Here is an 18,712-nt window from a genome sequence, read left to right on the forward strand (position 1 = left end):
TCGACAACATCTGGGGATCTACCTTTTGGGCACCCCTGGTTTAGATTTTCTTGTACTTCGGTAGCCAGGAAATGACTTGATGCCATGATATGTAGCTATATTATACACCAACAGGCATTTCTGCTGTATCTGGTCGTCTTTTTATAATATTCAAGGAGTTGGGGCTGTTTCCTGCTGCTTTGCCAGCCTGTGCTTTTGTTGCTGGAGTACACAGGGGTGCCATTTATTCAGTTGTTTTTACACTCACTCAGACAATGAAGCAGTTGGACGATGCAAGGATAGAGAAATTTGTGCAAATGGAACCATAAAATTTTGTGCTTATAGTTGAGCGTTCCACTGCGCTGGATGGTCACGAACCAGGGAGTGTGTGATATTTCAGAACTGGCAAGTGGCAGCCATATTATTTTCTATAGACTGTGTGCATTGTAAAATGACACTGAAGATGTCTCATACTTTAGGGCCGAGGTGTTCAGCTTTGGCCTTTGCCCCATCCATCTGTGTAACCATTGTAAAATGAATAGTAGTTTATTACTTGTTACATACCATCATTTATTTCAGTAGGAGCGTCATATGTAAATTCACAACTTATCTTATAAAATGTCCATTTATTACCTTGTTTGATATTTGAGATTGTATTGATAATATTAATATACTGGCCTTCACATATCTGAGATAAATAAAAGCTTTCTTAAATATAAATCTATATTTGTCCTGTCCCTATGCTTAACCCCTTAAGGACACATGATATGTGTGACATGTTATGAATCCCTTTTATTCCAGAAGTTTGGAGCAACAGATTCTTGAAGTGGTAAGGTTTCTAGGATTCTGTTACTCCTTTATGAAATTTAAATTATTTGTCATATTGACAAAACTATTTTTAAAGTGACACTCTTAGGTCTGTCTACCAATTACACTTCCTGCCTCTCATACCCACTGAGTTGGTATGTCAGTATTGATATAGTGGGACTAATAAGCGGTGCTCCTTGGTAGTGAGCACTCGCAAGTCCAAATATGGCCCCTATCTCTGGGATGATGGGTTCTGCACACACAGGGCTGCATACAGTGCTCACAGAGACAGGTCACACTCTAACTCAACGGGATGAGTACCTGCAAGCCCTTCTCACATCAGCAGTGACATGCAAATAGAGTGTTAGCAGACGTGTTCATCCAATACAAATACATGCCGTTCGAATATGGAAAGAATTGATTTTGAAAATGTATTAGGGTAACTTCCGCAGTTCCACTGTAGAGCGATTGCGTGGGTTGTGAGCGCTCTCGAAAAGAGTTTGACACAAAATTGGGGCATGCTGGCACCATAACCACTACAGCAGGCTGTAATGCTTATGGGGCTTCAAGCGACCCTTTAACTGTTTAACATTTTATGCAGAAAATCAAGTATTACATTATTGAATTTATTATTAAACTGTACTATGAAATGTCACACACTGTGCTCACTTTTTTTTTTTTGGCTAGTGCATTTAGTATCTTAAGTATGTTATATTAAGGTAAATATTAATTGTAGCTGTTTTCTTCCTCCCTCGCTCTTTTTTCTCCCTTAAACACTGTGTTAATAGAAGAAAGTCACGTGGTGCAAGATGTATTAGGGAAACTAAACATTGCTCTGAGTTATGTCGTTTAGTTCTAACATTTAAAGGTGTTTATTGCACATAATATGCTGTTGTTTTGTTTGGCATGTTTCGTCCAGTAAGACAAGGGTCATACTGAGTGTTTATCAAGCTATGTTCCGACTCTCTCACTGCAAAGCATGTAACAGTCTGTACAGCCAAATTATGCAGGCAAGCCTGGCAGGGATCCATCACTACTGAATGACGTAGGGTGCCATGCTGGTTATTAGGTCTTGTTATATAATGATTCTCTTGCTAATTCTCTGTTTTCTTTTGTTTTGTTTTTCTTTCCATCTCACTAGCCACCACCCAGGGTCCGTAAACATCGATTCAGGAAGAAAAGTACATCTGCCTCATACACGGAAACTGTGTGAGCCCCACCTTCATCATCAAGATCACCAGAATGTCCCTTAACTGCCTTAAAAGAAGCCACAGGGTGGTGTCACCTTCCCAGCCCCAGCTTTCCCAAAATATAAATATACATTTTTAGAACATAGAACCTCTTTGAAAAGGCTAAGCTTGAACTTTGTAGCTTTATTTAAATTGTCTACTGGCCTACAGCAACACATCAGTCTCGCTAGAATTGACGTGTCTGATTTGGAACACCTGATAAATCGAAACATTATCCTCTCTACTGATATTCTCCTAGCCTGTGGTAATCAATATGGAAACTTGATGTACAGTTTATTGGTCACTCTTGCCCCATTCAGTTAATCAATGACCGGATTAATGAGTCCATTAATGTATTTAAATTTTTTTTTCAGTTTTTGTGTTTTTGTTTTTATTTAAAAATTGAGAGGCAAGGGACACCTGTAGCATATGTCCTAAACTGTAAACTGTCCAGTGACCAATGATCACAATGGATTGGCCCTCAGACTTGGTGATTCCCCCATTTGGGGCCTGTGCTCTCTAATGGAATTATTTATGAAGTAGCCATGTACTTTTCCCCCCAAAAAAACACACGTTTTTTAAAAATTCTGTCTGTACTTGCTGGATATTTTATTTTGATGTGTCAGTATGTGTTGTGTCCATATGTGTTTATATATAGCGCCGTTTAGGCCGTATTTTCATTAGATATCACATCAGGAATCCATGTTCGGTAAGTCACTGAGAATTAACACAACAGAAAGGAAAAAGTTCATTGGATAAAAGAAGGAAGGGAAAAGCATTTGTTTCTGTTGATTTTTTTATTTTTTTTGTTTAATATTCCTGATGATCAGGTATTTTGGATGCATGGCGAGTGCTTGTTCTGTTGGCACATGGTCCATAATTAAATGCCAGAGAATTACCAAACTTTGACTCAAGTTATACTAAGTTTTGTTATATAATAGCACATCATCTGTGTGAAGACACCAGGCATTATTAGAAGGTAAACTTGGGAGAGGATCTGTGTAGGTGTTCTCAAAGAAATGATAGAGATTGGGACAATTTATAGGTTCTCCATACAGGTGGACTTCCTGAAAACTTGTACTTCCTTTGGCCCAGCTATGGCTTAGCAGGCTGGGAAACGTAGTCTTCAACAGCAAATTTTACCTTTGTTTCTTGCTATCTCGTCTGGTCTGAACCAGGTTAAATATTAGAAACCATGCCTAGCTCTGTCTTAGTCTATTCTTGTTGGGGATTCCTTGCTTACACCTTCACTATCTTGATGTTTTTGTCTGTTCACATTAACGATGTTGATAAATCACATTCACCAATGGACAGTTTTGGGGTATGAAGGGTATAAACTACAAGACATATGTATTTCTATGGGCATTATAGCCTGCACTGAGTTGTGTTCCCACAGCCCTCCATAAATACACCATGGTAGCTACTCAAGAGCACTATGCACATTGAACCGTATAGACTCCTGGCCAAGGTGCAGGTGACATCAAATCTGACTGTGTTGTAAGAACTAGCATGGAGACAGAGGGAACTTAAATTAGGTTTCTGGTTTTTTTTTATTCTTTATTTAGGTACCGGCAGAAATACCGAAAAATATCACATGTATACACACATGTACAATGTATGTCAATACAGCTTAAAATATTCACTATCTCCATACTGTCAGTTTTACCCATTCTAAAACCATGCCAACAACCCAGTAGGAAATAAGTGATAGAAAGAGAGCGATAAAGACAGACGCTTAAAGAAAAACGCAGAAAAAATAAGAAATTAGAGGAAATTGTCAATGACCGTGAGTTTTTTTTTTTTTATTGTATTTATTTTGCAATACAAAACAAACCTAACCATGTGTATACATGAAGATGGTTGTAAATAGAAATTAAATGTGACATAGATTTTTCACAATAATGAGCTATGTGTTGTTCTCTCTCTGAAAGCAGAACAATACATAACAAACCAATTTATTGTTATGAGTGGGGAATGTAAATGTGAGACAGAAGAAAAAGTGTTCTACGGCTTTAGAGGAAAAGAGATGTTTGAAGCAACTACTGCTACCAACCTCAATAGACTACAAAGCCTGGCTTGTCAGTGACTTAGCCATATCACTTACATAGAAACCTACCACACACTTTGCCATTGAGTAATAGCACTTTAAGCCCTCCGTGACATTTTCACGATGACACGCTAGTCGTGCTGTATAGTGATAGCGTAATTCAGTGTTATGGGGATTTGACGTATGAGTTCTATGATGCAGGTGCTTCCCAACCACCATATAAGTATCTAGCTTCCTTGTTTGCCTCCCTATATAATTTATATGCTGTAATTATAGCTAAGCTGTACTTTTGTTTTTATTGTAAAAGGTTCTTTTTCCATGTTTTGCATCGATGTATCCAGTAGGTATATTTTGGAAAAAGTAGTTCTGCTAGAATGCAACATAAAATGTATCATTAAAGGAACACTATAATGTCAAGAATATAAATAGATATTCCTGACACTATAGTACTTTAAATACATGTTTAGCTCCCCGGCCTTCCTCTTTGTGGAGATTAAAAGTTTTTAAACGTGCCTCTTCTCCACCGCCGCGCTGGTGTTGCTGTGGCTGGCCCCACCTCCATGACTGAGCTCATCAATCTTGATGATCTCAGCCAATCCAATGCTTTCCCATAGGAAAGAATTGAGAGGCTATTGCGCATGCGCAGAAAAACGCCACATGGCGCCAAATCCTCCCTCTTATAATATCGTAAAGCGCTATGGAATCTGTTGGTGCTATATAAATGGCAATAATAATAATAATAATTAGCATCTCCTCTATGGAGAACGTTCAGCGCCACCATGCAGAAGGTGGAGACGTTGCATGTAGTTGCTGCACATTGCACATCACTAGACTAGGAAGCCCCTCTAGTGGCGATCTGAGTGACTGTCACTAGAGGTATTACTAGGCAGCAATGTAAACACTGCCTTTTCATGGAAAAAGCTGTGTTTACAGTGCTAAGACAGCAGGGACATACCAGAGACACCAGGACCACTACATTAAGCTGTAGCTGTGCTGGTGCTTATTGTGTCTCATAAAGTTTTATTTTCTTAACGGGGAGCTTTTTGAGTGTTATTACTTGCCTGGACACTAAGAAATCAACATTACAACATAAGACATGAAGGGTAGACTGCCAATTACATCAGGTTCGACACACTAACCATGTCCTTTATTTAGAATTATTTGTAACTGGTGTACTCTGCTACTGATCTGTACATAATTTAGAACAGTGTTATTAAGAGAATTAAAAAGTAGCTCCAGTAGGGTGTACAGATTGTCTATTATTCTGCTCAGATTATTACCCCTGTCTGTTAATGAAACATACTCTGCATTGGAAGGTGCCAGACTCTGTGGCACAGAAATTCCAAATATATATATATATAGTATTAACTTTATAGATGGCTGGGTTTAACGCTGTGTCTATAGTAAGGGGAGCAGGTAGAATAGTTGGTTTGACATGTAGCAAGGTCTGCAATAAAAGATACAGTTATGGCTGATAATACTATTGAAGGCTTGGGATACCGGAAGTCAGGAATACATATAACAAAGTTAAGTACAATATCGCATTCGTGGACTGCAAAAACTACAACAGGTCCTCAGGTGTTTTTGTATCAGTGCCCAGGTTTACATATTACTAGCATCACTAGCAGGGTTACTTACTAAAGCGGGGATTTAAAATCAATTTCAAATGTAAGGCCTGACTAGCTAAGTGAAAGCAAACATGACTTATAGAATTTCTCCATGTAGACTATTTTTTAATTCACCTTGAATTCTCACTTTGATGATAATCCTGCAAGAAATACAGATATGCTCAATGTTTCAGTACAATCCATTCTACAGATTACAACGTTTTAAGCAAAAAATAAATAAAATAGGAAATAAAAACAATATTTCATTTTTATTTTCTGTGAGCTGTTTTTTTGCATTGTTATTGCAAAAAAAAATCTTTCTATGGGATTCAATGAGAGGAAGTTCCCAAATAGTTCCAAATTAATATAATAGTGTGTCCACATCTTAACATTCCAAAATAAATGGCACTGCCCATGGGGAGGCTTAGGAGCCTGTGTCTTTCACTACGAAATAGCTTGGGTGGGGAATGTTACCTGGTGGATTCTATATAAGAAGTCAAACCACGCTGCAGTGGTTATGGTGCTTGGAGTATTCTTTTAAAAACTATTTTCCATTCATGAAAACTGCAATTTCTTGCACTGATTAGCCCCCGACATATATATTAATGCTATGCAGGTTAGAGGAAGTGCATCAGTTCAACTGGATGATGCAGTATTCCCAAGGTACCCCCAGGAAGTTCAGATTAGGTAGAAATCATTTATTCATGAAAAAAAAAGCTGCTGAACTGATTAAAACCACGTATGCCTCATGCTGATATTTTTAGAAGTGTTATATAATGGCGTAAAGAATTGTATGATTAGAATACCACTTTCATGACGTAAGTATGCAGTTAATTCCAGTTAAAACGTTTTTTAATATTTGCCAGTTCTTACATTTTTCAAGCTGAAAATAAGCAAAACACCTCCTCATGCTTGCAAAAAAAAGAAAGTGTTTGAGTAGTTTATCTGCTTGTTATGTTTACACACGCCTTCAAGCCACATGGAGGGAAGGTAAAACAAAACGTCTATAGAAATAGGGTAAGACACACAGATTAGCTTCGTAAAGGGACAAATAGCTGTCAAAAGTTGGTTATACAGCAGGGCTAAGTTTAATTGTCGTTACCCAGGATACTTTGCTGCAGCAGACATACTGCATGTTTTGTGATTATATTGGTAAAACAGGATTTTTTTTAAATATATTTGATGAATGTGCTCATATGTGTTTTAATCATGTAACACTCTATATCATAATATTAGTGCCTGCTTTTTTTTATTGTGCTACTAATGCCCTAATGTACACTACTAATGCCACTGTGATGTAGCCTTGGTGCTGTTACACACTCTCAAGAATAGTTTAGAATTGTTCAATGCCATCTGTGCACTACAATCACTGTCGTTTATGTGTTTTGTTTGCTTATTTCATATATTAATAGGAATTGTTAGAGAGCTCTCTTCCACAAAGCATATAAAATGACAAATTGAGAGACATGGAAGGCTCGTTTACTGTGCACCGGTGTGATTCCATAAAAATAAGATCAATATACTTTTATCTGAGACCATTTCCTCCTCCAGGACCGCCTATCGTACAGATCCAGTCTCTTAAGATTTACATAAAATTATATCATATTTTAATTTGTGCAATGTATCTGGCAGGCCAGAGGATTTGTTATATTTTATATTTTGGTTGCGTGTATGGTTACTGTATGTGCTGCATGTTTTCTGTTTTGTAAGTTTCTTTTGAAGCTGTATGTAATTTAAATTAAATAAAAAGCCAGAGTTCATATCACTTTTCTCATTATTTATATATGTTAAGGCCGTAGGCCTGTAGTGGTGGGAGGGGTTGATCCGGCCTTAAAACTGCCCATTCTTTCGGACATCGGACCTTGGGCGTCCTGGACCAAACATTAATTTGTGTTTCACTTTGAAGGGTAGCCTTCTATAAGGAACATTGTATGTTGAAATACTTGTTATCAAAATTTGCTAACTGAATACATGTAAATGTGTATACTAGATAGTTATTGTACATTGTTTCTCCTCTCTTTGAAAATAATCTGCTTGTTGTTCTTTTGCAAAAAAATACTTTTAAATTTTTTTATTAATTCCGGTTTGCAGCGCTTCCGGATCATGACATACTGTGCAATGTGGTGAGTGGAGAAGGGTTGCACTGCTACGAGTCCTTCCCAAGAGGGCTTTCTCGTGCCATGAGAGTGCCTATACTGTATCCGGGCAATCTACAGCTGGTTATTAGGGGCTGCCGTTCTCCTGGGGCCAGGCACAGTGTACTGTGTGCGTCCTGGAAAAACCCACCCTACTCACCCTTTAACTCTAGAGTCTTACTCCCTTGTTATTTACAAGCCTAACCGGACCGTCAGTTCGGGCACACTTCAACCGACTTTGCCTCCGGTAGTTGGTACAAGCAGATTATTTTCAAAGAGAGGAGAAACAATGTACAATAAGTATCTAGTATACACATTTACATGTATTCAGTTAGCAAATTTTGATAACAAGTATTTCAACGTACAATGTTCCTTACAGAGAGCTACACAAACCAAATACAAAGAAGAAGAGAAAGAGACAAAAAAGGGGGGGCTGAAACAAAGACACCCAAAAAGTAAAGAGGGAGTGGAATTGAGTGGGAGGGAGAGGGGAAGGTTGGGGAATACCAAGAACATCATTGAACAAGAGACCGTATGATCTACCGGATTGTCAGCGTCACGAGAGTCTCCGGATTAGCATAATAGAGGCATAAGAGCCACCCAGCAATGCCTAAAATCTTCTGACCCCTTGCCCACTAGCCAGGGGGCCCAGATCGCTGTATACATGTTATATTTAATCTTTCTTTCGCTTACACAATATTCCATCAATACTTCATGGCAGCCAAACAGACTGTTACATTGGCACTGTAAACACCATAACAGCCACAGTGGTTAAGGTGCTGTATGTTTATTTGTGTAATTCCTTGGATTTTTGACAACACTTTCTAGAATGGTCCAAACCATATAAACACTTTCAAGGAATCACATGCATGAAAATCCTTACGGTATGTGAGCTTATGGAAGGTGATAATACATGGCACATATTACTTCCATAATTAGTAAAGACAAAATATTGAAACATGTTCTCTACATCAAATAGAAGGGGGGGGGGGGGGAGGCAGAAATCCAGGAAATACTGGACGTGTTTGTATTTATATGGTTAGAACTATTCTGAGATTGAAGGAACTGATTTACCAGCACCAAAAGATTTTGGAGGATTTGGTCCATAGGTGAGTGAGTAACTTATCGTATTATATATTTTTGTTATATCCAGTGACGTAGCAGCATATTCTTTTTAAGTAACTTTCTAGAATTGTTTGATATAGACCAAAGCTGTTCCTGACACACCTAACTCATTACTGCTTCAACCAGAATGATGATGGAAACTACACATCTGCCTTATGAACGGAACACTCCCACCCCCACAACATAAATGGACACTCCAGGCACCAATATAACATTATTGCATTTGATAGATTTTGACCTCATTAATATACTGTTTTTTTTTCATGCTCAAATCTTTATGCACAAAAATAAATGAATGTTTTGTAGAATGCTGCATCATAAGCCTGCCTCTTTAGCCATTCCCCCTCACTCCAGAAAAATACTTCCTTATCGAAAAGGTATGCACACAGCTCAGCCACTGATAGTACTGAATGACCTGAACTACAAAACAACCTGCATTAGAAGAAGAGGACACCCAGGGAGGGATAGAGTAAGGATATCACTTCCTGTTTATAGTTTCTCTGACTATCTGCAGTCAATTTGTGAACTAAAAGCAGCTCACTCGGTGCTATTGAGACTGTATGTATACCGTGATAAGGATGTTATCCTGGCATGAAGGGGTGTGGATAAGGAGGCCAGCTTATGTTATGGTGCTCCAAAAACTATAAAGATTTGAGCATGCAAAATTACAGCATATTAATGAGATCAAAATCTATCAAAAGCATTAACGTTGTATTGGTGGGTGTCCAGTGATAGGCTAAGAGAGAGTGTAAATAGGAGCCTCAACTTCGGAGTTTAATGTCTGCAATGCCTGTGGTTAATCTGTACTGTTACAATGCACCAATCCAAAACAGCCCATAATCTCTGGGGCCCTAGACTACGTCAGAGGGGAGGGACTGATAGATAAGATGCTGGTGTCGAAATAAGTAAAACTGGTGTGTGGAACAATCGAATAGTGGAGGATAGAGTGAGATGGAGGCAAGGGAACTAGGGGGGCAGTTGTAATGTGAGAAATGTCACCCAGTACGATGGTGGGCTATCCTAAAGAGCCGTGTTTTCAGTGACTTCTGACAGCTGAGGATCTCAATGGACCAGGAGACGAGCATTCTGTCACGTACCTCCCAACTTTGGCATCTTGAGAAGTGGGAGAGGATAAAGTGGGAGGGTCAGGGACACCAGGGAAGTCGGGACGGCAGGACAGGATATGAAAATAAATACTGTACCGCTGAAATCAGGATGATTGGGAGGCCTGCAAACAAGTCTGTACCAAGGTTAAGTCATCTCGCAAGTCATAAACAGATGTTGTACTCCTGCAATACTTGTAACCCAGTCCCTAATAATGGCTCAGTTTACCACAATCATACATTTTACAGAGATTGCCACATACTGGTACTTGGGGCAATAGTAACGTGTGCTTGTATTGATATCACCTGGTTGTAAGAAATTCCAGATTTGCCAGCTCACAATCTTTCACACTGCTGCGGGGGGAGAGGAGCTAATTACACTGGTTCCCAGACCATCCCACTGTATCAGAGCAGGGGTTCCACCAACAATGCCTGTCAAAGACACGTGCTGCTGGGGTGGTAGATGTTCAAATGCACCATTTCTCTGGACTTTATTCTGCTGCAGGAGACTGATGTTACCTACACCAGTTGCCAGAAACAAAATCCAACTTGGTGGGAGAATTGCTGACTCAATGACCATGAGCTCCAAAAGCCACTGTCTGCTGTATGGGAATGATGCCATCTGCACCAGCTCCCAAAGCCATCATCTACTTCTTGGGAGGTGGAGGTCTTTCTTGGCTAATCAGTTCTTCCCCTGGAGGACCTCTTTATATTCCCATGAAGTTCCATTATTTGGCCACAAGTTTATCTAGGTCCTATCAGTTATCAGTTACTTCTAACTATTGCATTGGTCTGGGCTGAATATCCCAGAAACTGGCATTATTTAGAATTCCATAGTCTCTGTCACGTGTTGTCATTCCAAGAGACCCTGGGGAAGGAAAAAAAATATGGGTTTGGGAAATACATATGTATATAGAATATAGATGCAAACCATAACAATCTAAAAAAATCTTTAACTTTATTAAGTACAAAACATATAAGAAAAGTAAACAAAGTGACAGATGCAAAAGCAAATACAATAAAACAATACTAATAAATTGAAGAAACTGAAAAAGAGAGACTGGACTGTCCAGTGACCACTGTGTATTAGTTAAAATATAACTTTTAATAACTGCAAAATATAAAAAGAGCTAGAGAATTGTCTGGCTCAAAACACAAACAAACATACAGTGGAAAGAAACTCCACAATAGAAAGGTAATAGTTGTCACTATATACTAAATATTTTCTATCTCCAAAATGTGGATTAGCTAAATGGAAAAACCCTGAGTCAATTATACTCTGTATCAATGTAGTAAGAGGGAGAGAGCCCTTGTAACAAAGTAGCAAATAATAATGATACTACTGCAGAGTGACAGAAGGTAGTAACATTTAGCAGAAATAAGATAAGGATATAAATCCTGAGACAGAGATAGTGAGAGGAGATAGCCCAGGACGAATAGTACAAGATTAGCCTGGGTATAAAATAATAAAACACGTGTAGCTGCCTTAGCGAACAATCCCTGCTATGACCAGAAAAATAAATTTGCTGAGAGAGCAAGTAGCTAGGCTAGTGAACCCTAGAACTAAATATAATCCACAATAAAGCTGTGTAGTGGCGTCTTACTATAGCTAAACGCTGGTCTAAAGCTGCCAATAGCTAAATTCCCGACCTCAGCGTAGTACAACTAAGTAGACCCACGGATATCCTAAAGACTCGGCTAATGCACAAGATTGTTAAACTAGCTAAAATGCAAGCTAGACTTGCAAACTGTCAGAGCGACAGACTACACGTGCGAAAGCCCCGACGCGCGTTTCGCCAGTGAGCGGCTTTTCAAGGGGTGAGGGTTGTCCTCGTCAGTTCGGTTTAAATAAAGCGCCCAAACGTCTGATTGTTCGGTGGGAGGGGCCAGCTCGAAGTGTCAGCTAAACCCTTCACTGCCATGCCGGCATAACAAATAGTCCATGGCAGAGAGAAATTATATTGAGTGATGACATTAAAACAGATGAAATCTAAGAGATGGTACTTGATAAGGGCACAGTAGAAAGGTGCATAGTAGTAGCCCAGTACCAAAGGTGGATTGTTACTTATATCTAAGTGGTTTTGGATTAATATAAAGGAGTCATATAAGCAACAGAAAAGGCTCAGCCTAATGGTTGTGCACACTGTTATAACAGACAGAAGGTGCCAAAGAAGGCTATAAAATACAGCATATATTAATGTTGGTTATAAGCATGTCAAGCATGAAGCTTAACATAATACTTGAAAAGAGAGCGCAATATGAAATTAAAATAAAAGACCTATATAAAAAGTCAAAATATGGCTTGAATAATGCAATGAATATAGTACCTTCTGGTACTCAGACAATAATAGCAGCTAGCCTTTGACCATCATTTACTAAAAATAAGTAGCTTAAGCCTCAGATTTCATATTTCTCTCAAGCACGGAGCTTTTCTAGAAAATAAGTAGTAAGATCAACATTAGTCTCCATATTTTCTCATGTGTTTCTGTTTAACCATGGACTCTAAGTTTTAGTTTCATCTAAAGTCTTAAAATCCAGCTTTTCCTCCCTTCTGCTTTTTTTTTTATAAATTTATAAGATTATCATGCTTTTGGATATTTCTTGTTATTAAGTTTCAGTCCTGATGGGAAAACTTGAAACAAAGTATATATTCCGAAATCATTGACTAATGACTACATTGGCTATTAAGAACTTGTCCCTATGTTTATACATAATTTAAACATAATTTAAACATTCTCAATTAATGGTATTGTATTAAGATGTAATCACATGCAATTATTGCAAATGTCTGCTTTCATGACTGTTCCATGACAAACGTAAATAATCATGCCAGAGTTAAGCTAGATCTATAAATGTGTAATAAGTATTATTATAGGGCTGCTTTATATTTCAATTTCTATTTGATTTATTATGAGTGTTGATGCACTAATTTTAGTTCATATAAATACTATATTTTACTATATTTTACTATATGTTTTATAAGTAAGCTTTCTCCAGCTCTCCCCTATATGAATTTATTTTATTTTTCACATTTTTTCAAAAAAAGGGTGTATACCTTTAAGAAATTTGAATTTATTTTACCCGGCAAGGTATAAAACTGCCAAACTAAGCTTCAAGCACCTATCTTGAAAAAGCCCTCTGTAGAAGGGCGAAACGCGTCGATAGGGTGCTTTTTTATTCATTGGAAACAACCATCTGCAGCAGACTGCACCAGCGCCTACCAGAAGCCGGATTTTCCAGCTAGCGTTTTCCCTCTGAACACATTACCGACAGCCTACCCGAGTGCACCGGAGAGGAGCTGTCACAGGGAAATACACGAGTCGCTGGGACAGATCTTTTGTCTGCATTATATATCACGATGAGTACTATATTTTATTCTATGTAAGAGTTTTATGTTGGGGGGGGATCCTTTCTATTTTGTTCCTGTATTTTGGACAATAAATATTTTTTGATACAGTATCACGCTATGTATCTTTCCCTGTCTCCGTTTTTCTAAGGTATCTCAACTCATTATCGAGTCCCTGCAAACCATCACGAAATTTGGACTTTTGTTCAGGACTTTGTTATAGACAGAACTTTTGGACACATTTTTTTCTTTTCCCTCTTTTCTTTTTTCTGATCTATATGATTCTTTATATATATTTTTTTACATATTAATGCACCCTTTTTATTTTTAAAGGGGAATATCTACTTAGCGCTGAAACTCATATGCAAAAATGAAGCTTAACATACTTGATAAATAACTCAAAAAAAAAAAAAGGGGGGGGGGGGGGGGGTATAAAATCTAATTAGACCAGGAATAATATATACCACGAGTAGTTAGATTATAATGTTAGTCATCTCAATATTTTTGCAGTCCCTAAAAGCTGAAAGAACAAGATCTTCAATTGTATATAGGGACCATATCCCACCAATGTGGGGACTTGAAGTAACAAAGAAAAATTATTTTTGAAGTAAGTCAAGTAATGAAAAATAATAAATATAATACAGGATCAAAAGTGTATATGAGTAGTGTCTTGTAATTTAATATAGTACAGTGTCAACCAAGACAATTATGACTTTATTTGTGGATGAAGGGGGTGTAGTTATATTCCTCATTCAAACCACAAGGTGTCAGTGTCTTGAATTTATAAATCCATTTTGACTCTTTTTGTAAGAGGAGTCTGTTAATGTTTCCTTTTCTAGGGTTCAGGAAGAGCTTATCAATTGCTTGAAATTTCAAGCAGTCAGTCAAACTTCCATGAAAATTCTGAATGTGCCTAGCGATTGGCGTAGGGCTGATAATATTTTTGACTTGTCATTGTCTCTCCTCCTGCTTCTAGCAGCTGGTGATGTCTCTCTCAACCCAGCACCCTTCACCTCATCTGCTCACACTAAGCCTATCAGAAACCACCTCATCTACCAATGTACAGTGTGCATGATTTGTCTGCAGCAAAGTATAAGTATAAGGCTGTGCACAACCTCTTCATTTCAAAATCTCTCACCCTTCTAGTCCATCCAACTCATTTTGTTGCAAATACGTGTCTGTTCGTCCACCTATTGTACAGCACTGCAGAATTTGTTGGTGCCTTATACATAATAATAAAGGTTAATTTAAAACATTTTTTGTTTTTCCCCTCTAAACTAGTTTAGAGAGAAAACAAAATATAATTCTCCAGTTAACCTCTAGAGGGAGACAGAACACACTGCACAGTAGTGCGGTCACACAGCATTCTAGAAATCTCCTGTTCGTATCCACCATGTAATCGTAGTGTGCAGCATGAAAGATAATTTATTTTATAAATTATGCAAAATGTATAACTAATATAAATAGTGTAACTGCTTCAATACTATATAAACCCTACTAGTAAACGCATTATGAAGACTGGGGCATGTTCAGAATGTATTCAGTTTAAAATGAACCACATGTAGCAATTTTTTGTATAATTAAGTATTGAAAAATTAGCAGAGCACTTTTTCTGCTAAGGGAAGAGAAGAGTGAGAAGAAAATGAAAAAAAATGATGTGTAAGAAAATAGAAATGTATATATATATATGTGTATACACATGGAATTGTTTTGTTATAGTGCCCCAAATGGAACAATCAAATATTCTCAGAGTAACAAGCAATGTGAGGTGCAATAGTAGCTTATTTGGACTAGGCCAGGGTTAGATAACCTACATCTCCCCCGATGTTTTGCCAGCATTATAATTTCAAGAGAATTATGGGAGACGTAGTCCATAACACCTGGTGTGGTGAAGGTTACCTGTCCCTGAACTACTTCACATAGGTGTTGCTAGGTTCCAGAAACACATGGGGTGTAAGCAGTGGTGTATTTTGGATTTGTGCTGCCCTAGGCATGACTAAATTTGGGCACCCCCAAAATCTAAATTTGCGCCCCCAATTCATGTCAAGGCCATTTTTTTGACTGACAGACACATGCCCTCATTGATACATGCACTGATATACACTCACTGACAGATACACAGTCATTGGCACACACTGTTTAACCAACACACAATTTCACTGACAGACACACACTGACACACCCACTCACTGACAGGCACACACTCTCAGATACACATATAATGACATACACACACTGACACACACTCACAGGCACTCCCATTCTCACTCACAGACACACACTGACAGCTACACTCACTCACTCACAGTAAGGTTGACAGCCCCAGAACACAAGGCAAACAAGGCATTTGTCTGGGAACTTGGGATGGCATTTTTTGGCACCCCCCCCTGAAAGTGCCGCCCTAGGCAAATGCCTTGTTTGCCTTGTGGTAAATACATCCCTGGGTAAGCCAAACTCACTGGCCACTACACTAACATAGAGGTGTCATGATATGTCTTTGCCTTTTTATGTTATGTCTACTCCTTTCTTCTAATGAACAACATGCTGCTGGAATTCAAAAAAAGTATACATAGAAACAAGCACCTCCTGCACAACCAGGTATTCAATGTGATCCCACCATGATAGCTAACTAATAGCGGGATGTAAAGCAAAGGTCTGTTACCCATAACCCCCTGCTGACATTCACCTGCGAGCAGAGTAACTATACTAATCTTTATTTTTATAAAAGGGATTAAAGGACCACTCTAGGCACCCAGACCACTTCAGCTTAATTAAGTGGTCTGGGTGCCAGGTCCAGCTAGGGTTAACCCATTTTTTTTTTTATAAACATAGCACTTTCAGAGAAACTGCTATGTTTATTAATGGGTTAAGCCTTCCCCCAAAGCCTCTAGTGGCTGTCTCATTGACAGCCGCTAGAGGCGCTTGCGTGATTCTCACTGTGAAAATCACAGTGAGAGCACGCAAGCGTCCATAGGAAAGCATTGTAAATGCTTTCCTATGCGACCGGCCCAGCGCTGGAAAAAGGTAAGTTTTACCCCTTTTCCCCTTTCCAGAGCCGGGCGGGAGTGGGACCCTGAGGGTGGGGGCACCCTCAGGGCACTCTAGTGCCAGGAAAACGAGTATGTTTTCAAGGCACTAGAGTGGTCCTTTAAAAAGATCAATTAGACGCAGGCTTCCCCAAACTCCGGCCCTCCAGATGTTGCTGAACTGCAACTCCCATGATTCTATGAATGAAATAGGCTGAGAATCATGGGAGTTGTAGTTCAGCAACATCTGGAGAGCCGGAGTTTGGGGAAGAATTTTTCCAGACAAGCTATTTTAGACTAATGTGAAGAATTTTTCCAGACAAGCTATTTTAGACTAACGTTTGCAATTCACTACAGTTTAGTAAATAAACTGCCTTAGCTTGGTCTTGATAAAGTCAGGGGGACAAATTAAATGCATAGACTGTGAAGACTTTTTATTTGTTTGCAACTAATTGAATTGCCTATTTATCATATTATTTGCCCACTTATTATAGATCAACATTTATCTTGGAGAGCTAGAAGCTGGCGGGACACATAGTAGCCATACTCTGGACATGCCCGCATATCTGTTGGAATCATTATTATTTTACTATTTATATAGCGCCAGCAAATTCCGTAGCGCTGTACAATGGGTGGACGAACAGACATGTAGTTGTAACCAGACAAGTTGGACTCACAGGAACAGAGGGGTTGAGGGCCCTGCTCAATGAGCTTACATTCTAGAGGGAGTGGGGTATACTGACACAAAGGGTATAAGTAGGGGAATGAAATAGGTTGCTAGTAAATATTAATTGAGGGCTTAGTAGGTTATTTTTGAGAGTTGCAGGAGAGGAGTCATGGGGGGGCAGTGGAGGGGGATGAAAACCCGCTAACAGTTTAAATGATCTGCTTTTCTGAAGAAGTGAGTTTTCAATGATTTTTTGAAGGAGTGGAGACTGGGTGAAAGTCTTATGGAGATTTTTAGGTTATCATTTTTTGGGGGGGCAAGAGTCCTTTTAATTTTACATAGTTATATTTTTATATATATATATTTGTGGCTCATTTTTCAGAGCTGCCGTTCTTAGTCCATTTTTCGCCATTTTACACGTTCGCATTTTCTGAATAAACCCCAAGCGGCCATTTTGTTACAGCGCTACCAAATAAACCCGAAGACATAATGACAAATGAATTCACTAAATCGCGGATCGTTCTGGAACAGACGAACAATTAATTTAGGGCAATAATAGCTGAACTGGAAAATTAGCAGCGCCAAATAACCTTTAATTTAGACTTAATGGTGGATTGTGGAGAATTGATTCGGGAACTGCACATATATGGTGTCCAAACATCCTCCTACACAGCTCTACCATGGCTATTCACACCTTACTAACAATTACTGAATAAACTCCTACTCTATTTAGAACTGTTTCTTCAGTGTCTGTACACACATTGCTTGTTAGCAATAAAGTTTATTTGGTGAAGAAAGAAAAAAAAAAAGGAACCCTTAGCAGCCTGGGGGCGTGGCCGAGGCCAGTGACGTAGCCGGTGTCGGTTAAGCAGCGCGAGCTGTCTCCATTGGCCCCGCCCCCGGGACATGCTGAGCTGAGCAGCCTGCTCTCCCTGTCACTGCGCACACCATGCTGCGGGCTTGCAGGAAGGCCCGGGCGGCGGCCCTGGCTAAGGTAAGCTGACTGCGGGTGTCTGCTAGCGCGATGCATGCTGGGAGCTGCCTTCACCGAGCTGGGAGACCCTGCGGCCGCCATTCCCCCTCCCCGCGCTGTACCCCCCGGCTCCCCACAGCCTCCTCGGGCTTCGCAGGGGGATCTCCGGATATTATATACTCCGTAGCTTCACCGCCGACTGTCTCCCGTGTTCACCAATCAGATCGCTTGGCTTTGGCAGTGACATTGGTCATCGTCCAATCACATGCTGCCGTCCTCTACCAGCTCAACCAATCACAGCTCCGCCTTGGAACCTTTCACCTTTTGGATCGCCGAGAGGCGGGGCTAGGTGTGATTGACTCCCTCGGCCTCCAATCCGCTGCAGAGGTTTAGTGACTGACGTTTCTTTCGTCCAATGGTTTGTGTTTGCGGGGAGGTGATGGTGTGAGGGCTCTGAGGGCAGATGCTGGGTGTATAAAGGTGTCCAGTGCTGGGTTCCCAGAGTTCTATACACAGGGAGAGAGGATGGCACAGGACACATGACTCCCTGTGTCCCCCATTAACCCATGCATTGCCCTGTGCAGTGACCAGCCATCAGTGCTGAGCTCTATCACCTCTAACTAGCCATGACCTTGCTGTGTGTGTCCCTGCCATCCTCAGGGACTGCT

At 39.6% G+C, this 18,712-nt stretch overlaps 2 protein-coding genes across 7 annotated transcripts in view; both read left to right on the forward strand.

The window, feature by feature from the left end:
* Positions 1-3,734, forward strand: part of REEP1 (receptor accessory protein 1) — a 98,775-nt gene extending 95,041 nt beyond the window's left edge. For all 5 annotated transcript variants that reach the window (XM_063457632.1, XM_063457634.1, XM_063457636.1 and 2 more), the window contains one exon: positions 1,928-3,734. Coding sequence is in view for 2 of the 5 variants with exons in the window: in XM_063457635.1 (XP_063313705.1) it covers positions 1,928-1,999 (72 nt within the window). In the remaining 3 variants the exon portion in view is untranslated. The remainder of the gene's footprint in view (positions 1-1,927) is intronic.
* A 14,170-nt stretch (positions 3,735-17,904) lies between these two features.
* IMMT (inner membrane mitochondrial protein) overlaps positions 17,905-18,712 on the forward strand; it is a 42,005-nt gene continuing 41,197 nt past the window's right edge. The window contains exon 1 of one of the 2 annotated variants that reach the window (XM_063457640.1): positions 17,905-18,065. In XM_063457640.1, the coding sequence (XP_063313710.1) occupies positions 18,021-18,065 (45 nt within the window). In that variant the 5' untranslated portion in view covers positions 17,905-18,020. The remainder of the gene's footprint in view (positions 18,066-18,712) is intronic. The other variant, XM_063457641.1, reaches the window with a different exon arrangement.

Source organism: Pelobates fuscus, chromosome 6 (genome assembly GCF_036172605.1).
Source record: "Pelobates fuscus isolate aPelFus1 chromosome 6, aPelFus1.pri, whole genome shotgun sequence".
NCBI lineage: Eukaryota > Metazoa > Chordata > Amphibia > Anura > Pelobatidae > Pelobates > Pelobates fuscus.